Raw genomic sequence first — 10,353 nt, 5'->3', positions numbered from 1 at the left:
GAGATTGGGAAGATTGGTAATGAAATTTCTTGGTAATAGAAGATCTAGAAGCTCCAGTGAACAAAATATAATCATCAACAAAAAAAAAATAAATACGAAGAGCATACATGACTGGTTTAATTGGGAGAATCGATAAAAGAGACGAGTTGAAATGATACGACTAAATCCTTCCATATAAAGAATGAATAAATAAAGAGAAATAGGATCACCTTGTCGCAGTCCACGAGACTGAGAAAAACTAAATGTTGGAAAACCATTGTACTGATACACTGGTTAACCAAAACGCCAATTGTCTACGCCTAGGGAAAAAGGCAGCAAGACCTAACCACCTATAACCACTTCGGCCTTTGGGTTCATCTACGTACTTTGTGAACACCACCGTCCGTCCCTTCTAAATACCATCTCTCTTTGAATCTCATCAAACAAAGAACAGATAAGGAAAAATGATGCTGTATGAAGCAGCAGCAGCATCTGTTAAACCGACTGCTACAATTTCTCAGTATCCTAACCTAAAACCACTCATCCCCTCTAAACCAACTACTCAACTAAAACCAGTAAGAAGAAGAAGCCAATCATTTCTTCATTCTCCTATTCTTATTTTCAGAACATCAGCTTCTTTAGGGTTTAAGACCAACAACAATAATCACTTATCACAATATCATAATAAACCCACTAATTATTTGAAATCTTCTACTAGAATTTATTCAACTTCTTCCACTTATACTTCTGATTTAGTTTCAGAAAATGCAGAGGAAAATGAAGAAAAGGAAGAAGAAGAAGATATTGTATCCGCTCAAATCTTCGAGGTATATTAACTAAACCCCATTTCCTACACTGGGTTTTTTCCAGTATTTTTTGGGGGTCACATTGAGAAACTTGGAAAAGAATTTCCTGGACCTAAATTGGTTAATTAAATGTGGTTGCTTGCAAAATTGTTTTACCAATTTGTGGTTTTCATTTTCCAACATGTGCTACAATCATTTAGGTCTTCCATATGTTCTTACTTGTGGGTGTTACATAATCGAAATTTATTACTCTGGTGAAATTAGTTGCAAGATTATTATCAAATGAAAATGATTTCCCAATTAGTAGTGATACAGTTATATTTAGAGCAAAATGAGTTTATCTCCATATATATTACAGCTCTATTTTTTTAAGATATGGAACTGTTTGGTAGTTTATGAGGAGCCTTGTTACTGAGCAGGAAGTGGTATGTGTTAATGTCAATCTTTACCAGGAAGTAGCTTATTAGTGTGCTGGAATGTGTGTGGCCATAGTTTAAGACTTAAAGTTTCTTTATTTAGTGAGAACTCTACAATGCATACTTCAATTTTAACAGATTATATTACATGGGTTGTCACGCTAGACGCAGTACACTTGACTTGACGACATACAATACATAAAAAGGGGATTGAATTAGTGATTTTGTGTAACTTTGGGAGTTTGGTCACTTAGGAAGCTAATAGCTGATTATATCACTGAGAGTCGCACCACATTTCTTGTATAACTGGTTGGTTTACCTTCAGAAGGTGACCAAGGTCCAGATAATCAACTTGATAACCTTCTTATCTTATTCTATCAAGACTTTGGTAATTACCTGGTGAATTGGTTATGCTAAGGGCATTTGTCACCATGCTTGACCCTATTCTGTTTGATCGCAGAAGCTAAAAACCGCAGAGAAGGAACGCATAAATAAGTTGGAACAATTCCAGAACAAGGCAAATATGCAGTTAGAGAGGCAGCTTGTAATGGCTTCATGTTGGAGTAGAGCGTTGTTGACTATGAGAGGGAAGTTGAATGGAACAGAATGGGATCCTGAGAATTCACACCGGATAGATTACAGTGAATTTTGGGGACTTCTTAATTCGAACAACGTGCAGTTTATGGAATACTCAAATTTTGGTCAGACAATTTCAGGTAGGTAGTTCTTTTTAATGTTTAGCTGTTTTTCTTTTATTTAATTTTTTTCGCTGAGCCTTGATTTGATATTTGCGAATTATTGACATAATGTCCAAGTTAAAACCTGTTAGTATACGGGTATTGTCTCCTTGAAAAGAAGCTATTCTCTTCAAATAAAAGGTTTACCGTGTCATTTGTCTCTGCGTGTAGTTATTCTACCGTACTACAAAGATGAAAAAATAGAGGGCCCGGCAAGGAATTCTCAGCAAAATATTGTTTTCCGGCGTCATGTGGTTGATCGTATGCCAATCGATTGCTGGAATGATGTTTGGCAGAAGTTGCATCAGCAACTAGTAAATGTCGATGTTCTTAATGTGGATACAGTACCTGCAGAAGTGTACTCCACAGCTGCAACTGCGGTTATATGGTCTATGCGCTTTGCCCTCGCTGTTGGTTTATATCTGTGGATTGACAGTATAGCAAGACCCATCTATGCGAAGTTAATTCCTTGTGATTTAGGAACTCCCACAAAAAAGAGCGTGCAGCCTCTCAGACGTCGTGCACTTCAAAGCGGAGGTCCACTTGGATCCCTTGGCAAGAGTCGGTAAGTGCAAACCATTTGCCTAGTTATCTCTGTCTTTATTTTCGATCAAGGATTGCTGATTATGAAATTTTTCGATGTTGATCTGTTATTCTGTATTTATTTAAGAAATAAATCTCCTGGTCCTTGACTGGGAATTATGGGGATCAGGAATGTCTTCCTTTTATCTTAGCCTCTTCTCACCATGGCCTGATCTGTTTTTTATGACCTTTCGAAACTACCTCTATTTGCCTTTTATTAAAATCTTATAATGGAGATTAAACAGTTACACTGTCAGTTTTACCAGCTTGACGGTTTGCATCCCTTGTCTTCTCCAAGAAGAGCATAAGCTATTTGTATTAGTTAAAAGATCTTGATTTGCACCAGGAGATAAAAATGCTACTTGGGTACAGACCAGGACTCAAATTGCTGGATTTTCTGGTGTATGTTCTGGTCTGCTCTAATCCATCATTTACTGAAGACTAAACCCTTTTTATGCCCTGCCTTGGTGATGATTTGTCGTTTAATTCATTTATTTGGTTCATTTCATGTACAAACATACAATTATCAAATTTGCCAGAGAGATCTATAATCTATTAGGATGTTTTGGTTGTGCCATTGATCATAGTGACAGAGTGGACTCCTCCAAAACAAAATGAAACAATGTTTTTCTGTGATATACCTGAACATAGTAATGGAAGTTTTTTTTAATCTTTATTAAAGTTTTTTCAATCTTTATTATTTATTGTGACCAGGGCAAAGTTCATATCAGCAGAAGAAACTACAGGTGTCACATTTGATGATTTTGCGGGCCAGGAATATATTAAGAGGGAGCTACAAGAAATTGTCAGAATACTAAAGAATGATGAGGAATTTCAAAGTAAAGGCATATACTGCCCAAAAGGTGTACTTCTTCATGGGCCGCCTGGTACTGGTAAAACACTTTTGGCCAAGGCAATAGCTGGTGAAGCAGGTGTTCCTTTCTTTGCAGCAACTGGAACAGATTTTGTAGAGGTGAGAATTACTTTTCTATTGGATGCTCATGGAAAATTACTGGAAAAAAAATCCTACAGTTCCTTGCTCCTTTGTTATATTGGATGGGGAATAAAGTAAATTCGGAATGACCACCTTTGGCATAAAGCTTTATGTAATTATGTAGTTCCAAAGTTTTTGAAGGCTACCAGATACCGAGAACTTGATTTGAAAGGAAATATATGAGAGTATAGACATGTGAAAGAGAACTGAGTTGAAATTATAGATGTGACATTTGAAGTTAACTTTACAGTAGATCTTGTAATCTCGCTTGGTTTAGTTGTTCCCTGGAAGCTTTGTGAAATAGGAGGGGTTCCATAAATAAGGTGTAGTACTCTTTTCTCGAGGTTCCTTACAACCCATCTGTCTAGAAACAATAGAGAGGAAAACCAGAAAACCATGGTTGCGTATATTAGACTATTTATATGATCATTTCTTAATCAGGTTTTGTAAGTTTGTATATATCCACACATATATGAGTCTTCCCTCAAATATCAAGCTTTTTAAGATACATACATTTGTCCCTAAACTTAGCGATGCAGATGTTTGTAGGTGTTGCAGCATCTCGTGTTAAGGACCTTTTTGCGAGTGCGAGATCCTTTGCACCTTCGATTATCTTTATTGATGAGATAGATGCTATTGGTAGCAAGCGTGGTGGACCTGATCTCGGAGGGGTAAGATGATCATCCTTGTTCTCCTTGCTTATTTTGTATTGAGACGAATTTTCAATTTTGTAATTACCTTCTGCAAATCACCTTTACCATGTGTTGCTAATAGGGAGGCGCAGAGAGAGAACAAGGCCTGCTTCAGATACTAACAGAAATGGATGGATTTAAAGTTTCAACGTCACAGGTATGATTTGTAAATGTTGTTCGTAGATATGATCAAGGAAATTTGCAAAATTTGGTGCTAAACTGAGGGTTTTCAGGTGTTGGTTATAGGTGCAACAAACAGGTTAGATATTCTTGATCCTGCTCTTTTGCGGAAAGGACGTTTCGACAAGATTATCAGGGTTGGTTTGCCATCTAAAGATGGGAGATTAGCCATATTACAGGTACTTCATCTCAATCCCTTTTGCCTTTAATGTCTCTGTTGAGGAAATGTGCATCGTTATCGTTATTGCAACTGATTGGATGCTCAATGTGTAATACAGGTGCATGCGAAGAATAAGTTTTTCAGGTCAGAGGAAGAAAAAAATAGTCTCCTTCAGGAAATCGCAGAGAACTCGGTAGATTTCACTGGAGCAGAGCTGCAAAATGTACTGTAAGTATCATTTCTTATAGACTCATATTAATATCAGTGTCAGGACTAGTTTTACATTTGTGGACTGTTTTAAAGGAATGAAGCTGGAATCCTCACCGCTAGAAAGGATTTAGACTACATTGGACGTGAGGAATTGTTAGAGGCCCTAAAGAGAGTAAGTAATTGCTTTGTCTCTGTGCATGAAAGTTTTATCTCTTTTCTACTTTATTAGGTTTGTGTATGTATCCTTGCTCATGCCTTTCCTTTCCCCCGATCTTTGTTTTTGCAGCAAAAAGGGACCTTTGAAACAGGTCAAGAAGATAGCACTGAAATTCCAGAAGAGTTAAAGTTGAGGTTGGCATACAGGGAGGCGGCTGTTGCTGTTCTTGCATGCTACTACCCAAATCCCTACCGTCCTTTCACCGAGGTCAACTGAGTTTTAATTTCTCATTTGTTGGAACTAATCATCTGCTTGTTCTGGAAGACAGAGCTTGCTGTTTTGTCTATTTCATGCTTTCACTTTAATGATCTCAGATGTAATTCTGTCTGTTGCAGACTGATATTCGTTCAATTCGCAGCCGACCAAATCTACGCTATGCTGAAATATCTGGAAAAGTATTTTCAAAGAAGTCAGATTTTGTGAACTCCATAGTTCATGCATGTGCACGTAAGTTCTGGATCTCATGCTCCTGCGTTAACGAGAATCTGTTTCTTTGCTTTCCTTGTGATAATTTCATGTTTCACTTCTCTTCTTCTGAGACGAAAGAGTTTACTGTTATATATTCTCGCTAGATAATTAAAGATCCCTGTTAATATGTAAATGCGTTGAGACATCAACAGTGACTTTCATGGTATTATGGTAATATCTGGTGGTTCTAGATTTCGAGTTTGTCAACTAAACAAGAGTCATGGTCACTGGTCAGTCTAGAAATCCCTAGGATTATCTAGCTAGTGAAGTTGGTTAGTAATTAAGTGTAGAATTATCTAGGTAGGTAAGGTTGTGTACTAGAGAGTTCTCTCTAGAAGTATCCAAGTGAGTCAGTTGTTTGTTGAAATCGGATAGAAACTCCATAAACAATAGGTGTTAGTAGTTGTGGAACTTGTTAGAATGAGAGCGGTGGATCTTCGGGAGAGCAAGGCTCTTCTTACCATGAACCAGTAAAGTTAGAAAGTGAAGGTGGGGGTGTGAGGGAGTGAGTGGTGTGCACATTAAGATTTGAGTAAGTGTGTCTAGGGTTTGAATGTGTCGAATTGAGATTTTGCAATGAGTTTCGTGTTTAGTAGTAAAATTATTGCTTTGGTGAAACTCTTCCAGAATCTTGACTCGTTCTCTAGAGTTTGATATCAAAGTCACCGTGCGCGTTAGAGCTCAACAAGTGGTTCAGAGCTTTAGTTCCAACAAATGATATCATCAAACTTTCAGCAAGTAACAACAAACATGAAAAAGAGGCATGCAAAAGATGCCAAGAATAATTAACCTAGTGGACTAGTGAGTAGAATGAAGTCTCAGCGCATTATTACCACTTTGCAACATTTCATGCTGTTACTTGATACATATTCTGGACTAGTTAGTAGTTGCATGTTCTAGGTAATCGGTCCAGTCTTTTACCTTTTGTACGTCATATCTTTCCAAGAATTAGTTTAAGTAAGTCAAGTTATTAATTCTTTTCTACCTACCTATGCAATTTTAAGCAGTATGTTAGCTTATAGCGTTTGCTAATATGAATAGTCAACGAAGGCCAACGGTAAATTCTGCAATACATCAGGGAAATAGCCTGTCTGTAGTATGTTAGGGTACCGACCCTAAACTGGTCTTAAGCCCATGGGTAGAACTCAACTCGAAAACCGGTTGACTAGATGAGGGAACCCATTGACTTATAAACTACCAATTAATCCCCATCTAACCAATGTGGGACTAGGATCCAAACATCCCACCACGCTTCCAGACCCAACGTCCTCGTTGGCCCACTCTATCGACACTGACCCGAAGGTAGCCCTTTCTCTTATGGCGGCTTCACTCCCCTATCAGTATTCAATGCGGGTGACAACTACGCCCATACATAGGTGCCCCAACACTTTAATCTAGCCTATAGGTCACCCCTTCCGTGTTCGCGGGCGTGGGTCGTGGTGGTTGGCTCTGATACCAAATGTTAGGGTACCGACCCTAAACTCGTCTTAAGCCCATGGGTAGAACTCAATTCGAAAACCGGTTGACTAGATGAGGGAACCCATTGACTTATAAACTACCAATTAAGCCCCATCTAGCCAATGTGGGACTAGGATCCCAACATAGTACCATGCAGTTGTTGAAGGAGCTGATTTTTCATAGAGGTAGTCGTCTGTGGAAGAAACAGTCAAAAATAATCATCACGAGAATACACTTACGAGCTTCTGACCATGATAGAAAAATTAAATTTCTTCATTAGAGCTCCATCTGCGACTGAGATTATCTTTACGCATAAGCTTCCTTTGTTCAGTTGGTGATTAGTATTTGATGGATGGGATCATATCATGATAGGGAACTATTTGCTAAGCACAACCATTATCATGGCAGCTTTAATTAGTACCTACAAGATTCTGCCAAAATGTTGTACTCAAAATAAGCTAGCAAAGAAGTAAGTTAGTAGATAATGGATAGTAAAGAATGACATTTCTGAATGCCAGGGAGGTACAAATGTTGACAAATTCCGAAATAAGAACAAATGAGACAACAGATTTGGTGAAATTGCTAAGAGATCATTGGTATGCATGCTTGTGGTTCCAGTTATTTAGGTGAACCTGATCTAAGCAATACGAAAAATCCCAGCGCTAATAATATTTTACGTTTGTTCTCACATTACTGTGCTTTTTCTGTTTTGATAATTTAGTCTTATCTCTTTCTAGTTGCATTTTTAAAGACAATAATATGAGACACGGCAATGCTTTTATGGATTAAAATTACCTTGAATTTGTAGCCCGAGTCGTCGAGGAGGAGATGTTTGGGATAGACAACTTGTGTTGGATATCTGCGAAGGCTACATCTGAAGCTTCCAGACGTGCAGAATTTTTAATTCTACAAACAGGGATGACAGCGTTCGGGAAAACATTTTATAGGAATCAGAGTGATCTTGTACCAAATGTAGGTTTATTAGAACCAATGGGTACTTTTCTCAGAATTTTTTCTGCAAGTTTCTCTTTTCTGATATAGCAGAAATGTGTCCAGTATTCTCCTTTATTGTTATAAGTATCCTGATTAATGATTTTTATTTTATTGAAAAACTTTCCAGCTTGCAGCAAAACTAGAAGCACTTCGTGATGAATATTTGCGGTTTGCAGTGGAGAAATGTTCATCTGTGCTCAACGAGTACCATTCTGCTGTGGAGACGATTACAGGTCTTCCTCTATTTACAGCTGCATTCTGATGGTTTCCAGTTGGGATTTGTTTGATTTCGCTATTACATTTTGCACATGGCTATGCCGCAATGGTTTTATCTTGTGGCAACCATTGGTTAACTAGTGTTTGCTTAAAAAATGTAATTGCTTTGCCATTTCTTTTTCCATTGAATATTTGAATACCAAGTGACTTTTCTGTTGGGTCTAGATATATTACTCGAGAAAGGGGAGATCAAAGCAGAGGAGATTTGGGACATATACAAAAAAGCACCACGGATACCTCAGGTATGTTTAGATCATTTTGTAGCTAAAGAATGCAACTTCCCACTTATTTTCCTTTAAAAAATCGCCAACCCATTTATACTTCACACTGCATCTTATGCGATCTTTCATCATGGTCCACCCATATCCTAGACAAGATATAGGCAGGCACCCAGTATCATATCTGAGCAGTCTGTGCTTGTGTAAACGTATTTTCTATGTATAAACACTGATTTATGTGTCGGGAATCCTAAAATTATTTTACTAAGTTGTCCAACTTTTTATAAGCACTTCTGACGATGAAAATAAAGCACGGTAGTGTTATAAGTTGTTATTGGCCCATAGGTGGTAGATAAACATTCCAGTTGCTGCATCCAGCAATTGCAGATGTGATGTGTTCACTATGTAAATATTTCATAGGACAAGAACATACCCACTGCTACCTTGCAAGCCCCCCTTTCCCAAGTAAACCTGGATTCTCATTTAATATAGGCTGCTCGCTGAAATTTTGGGGATTTTTTGTCATTATTTGGACAATAGAAAACATTCCTTGAATTCTATCTCAAAAGCCATAACTTCTGACCTTCTCAATGGTGGCCTTCATATCTTCCAACTCACTTCTTTCCTGTCAATCTTTCTAGCGTTTCTTTTCAGCAAGGTTATTTGTCTTTGATGTTACACTTTTATCAAGAATTATGTTTTTGCCAATTTCCAGATAATTTTATACTGTTCCTGCCTGCCTCTCTCAGGGGTTTTATTTGGAAATGAAGGCAGATTTTCTTTTTGTTTAATCCTTAAGTCGGGAACGCATTGTCAGCTAAAAAAAAATAGTTGCTTGAATTAACTTAATCTAGTGCTCCTTATTTATGCTTTTTGTTTTATTTCAGCCACCCGTCCCTCCGGTAGATGAGTATGGGTCACTTATTCATGCGGGAAGATGGGGAATTCATGGAATTTCACTACCAGGGAGGGTTACATTTGCTCCTGGAAATGTAGGATTTGCAACATTTGGTGCGCCTCGTCCATTGGAGGTAATGATATACATGTTGACTTCTTATTACTAAGATGCTAATTTTATGGAAACTGACCAACTTATTTTATTTATCTCATCTACAGACTCAAATAATAAGTGATGATACTTGGAAGTTGGTAGATGGCATATGGGACAAAAGGATCGAGGAGATTAAAAATGAAGTTTCTATAGAGATCAAAGAAGATACAAAGAGACTGCAGCTTTTAATGGCTGGTCACTTCCTTTGAGACCTTAGCATACACAGAGCCGGTGCTGAGTGTGCGACGCACAAAGCCCGACTCAGGGGAAAGCCACGTTCTTACTTATTATTAGGGCCTTTTCTCCAAGCCCAAACGCTTTTTACTGTATCCGTTTAGGGCTTTTTTTTGTGTGTAGGAAAAATATAAATTTACTATGAGGTTTTTCGGGGAATCCTGTTTTAGGGCATACTGAATAAGGATAAAAATGGATTGCAGATAGTAAATTCAAAATCCCCTTAACCAAATATTTTTTGTAATGACAAATCCGTCCTATCAGTGTTAGTGTTAATAACAATGATTAGTTGTTAATAGTCTTAATTAGTGATTAATATTAATGATTAAGATGATTAAGTTATAAAAGTTTGCGTGGATGATAAATTTTGGGGGGAAAAAGAAGTTAGTTTTTTTTTGCGGAGAAGGGGAAGTGAGGGAAAAACTTTGATTCAAGTAATCTCAATGGATGAGGAGGGACAATCTTCATCTAAAAAACTTAGGAAGATACACATCAACTACAATAATGATCTGGAATTAATGGCTGATTTCTTAAATTATGAGAATGATTTTACTCAAACTCAAATTCATGATGATTTTTATGAGCCAAATCCAGATGATGAATACTTCTATGAGTAACTCGATGTTGATAATACACAGGAATACTTCCTGATTATGTTTTTTTTTATTTTTGTAGGTTGAAA

General features: G+C 37.5%; 1 protein-coding gene across 1 annotated transcript; it reads left to right on the top strand.

Moving 5' to 3' along the window:
• The first annotated feature begins 379 nt into the window (after positions 1–379).
• Positions 380–9,976, top strand: LOC113356233 (probable inactive ATP-dependent zinc metalloprotease FTSHI 4, chloroplastic). The gene is made up of 16 exons (XM_026599305.1): positions 380–806; positions 1,662–1,917; positions 2,110–2,503; positions 3,235–3,493; positions 4,054–4,185; positions 4,289–4,363; positions 4,440–4,565; positions 4,665–4,774; positions 4,850–4,928; positions 5,043–5,180; positions 5,309–5,420; positions 7,708–7,871; positions 8,020–8,125; positions 8,334–8,410; positions 9,274–9,417; positions 9,503–9,976. Exons 1-16 carry the CDS (start codon positions 444–446, stop codon positions 9,644–9,646), a joined length of 2,679 nt encoding a protein of 892 aa, XP_026455090.1. The 5' UTR covers positions 380–443; the 3' UTR covers positions 9,647–9,976.
• Positions 9,977–10,353: the final 377 nt, after the last annotated feature.

Source organism: Papaver somniferum, chromosome 3, assembly GCF_003573695.1.
Source record: "Papaver somniferum cultivar HN1 chromosome 3, ASM357369v1, whole genome shotgun sequence".
Lineage (NCBI taxonomy): Eukaryota > Viridiplantae > Streptophyta > Magnoliopsida > Ranunculales > Papaveraceae > Papaver > Papaver somniferum.
Note: the sequence above shows the minus strand (reverse complement) of the source record. Positions and strands in the feature narration are given on the sequence as shown.

Excerpts from the sequence above, each read along its gene's own strand:
- LOC113356233 (XM_026599305.1), top strand. The coding sequence starts at position 444 with ATGATGCTGTATGAAGCAGCAGCAGCATCTGTTAAACCGACTGCTACA. Across the intron at positions 807-1,661 it reads TATCCGCTCAAATCTTCGAG|AAGCTAAAAACCGCAGAGAA; the intron begins GTATATTAACTA and ends GTTTGATCGCAG. Across the intron at positions 4,364-4,439 it reads TTAAAGTTTCAACGTCACAG|GTGTTGGTTATAGGTGCAAC; the intron begins GTATGATTTGTA and ends GAGGGTTTTCAG.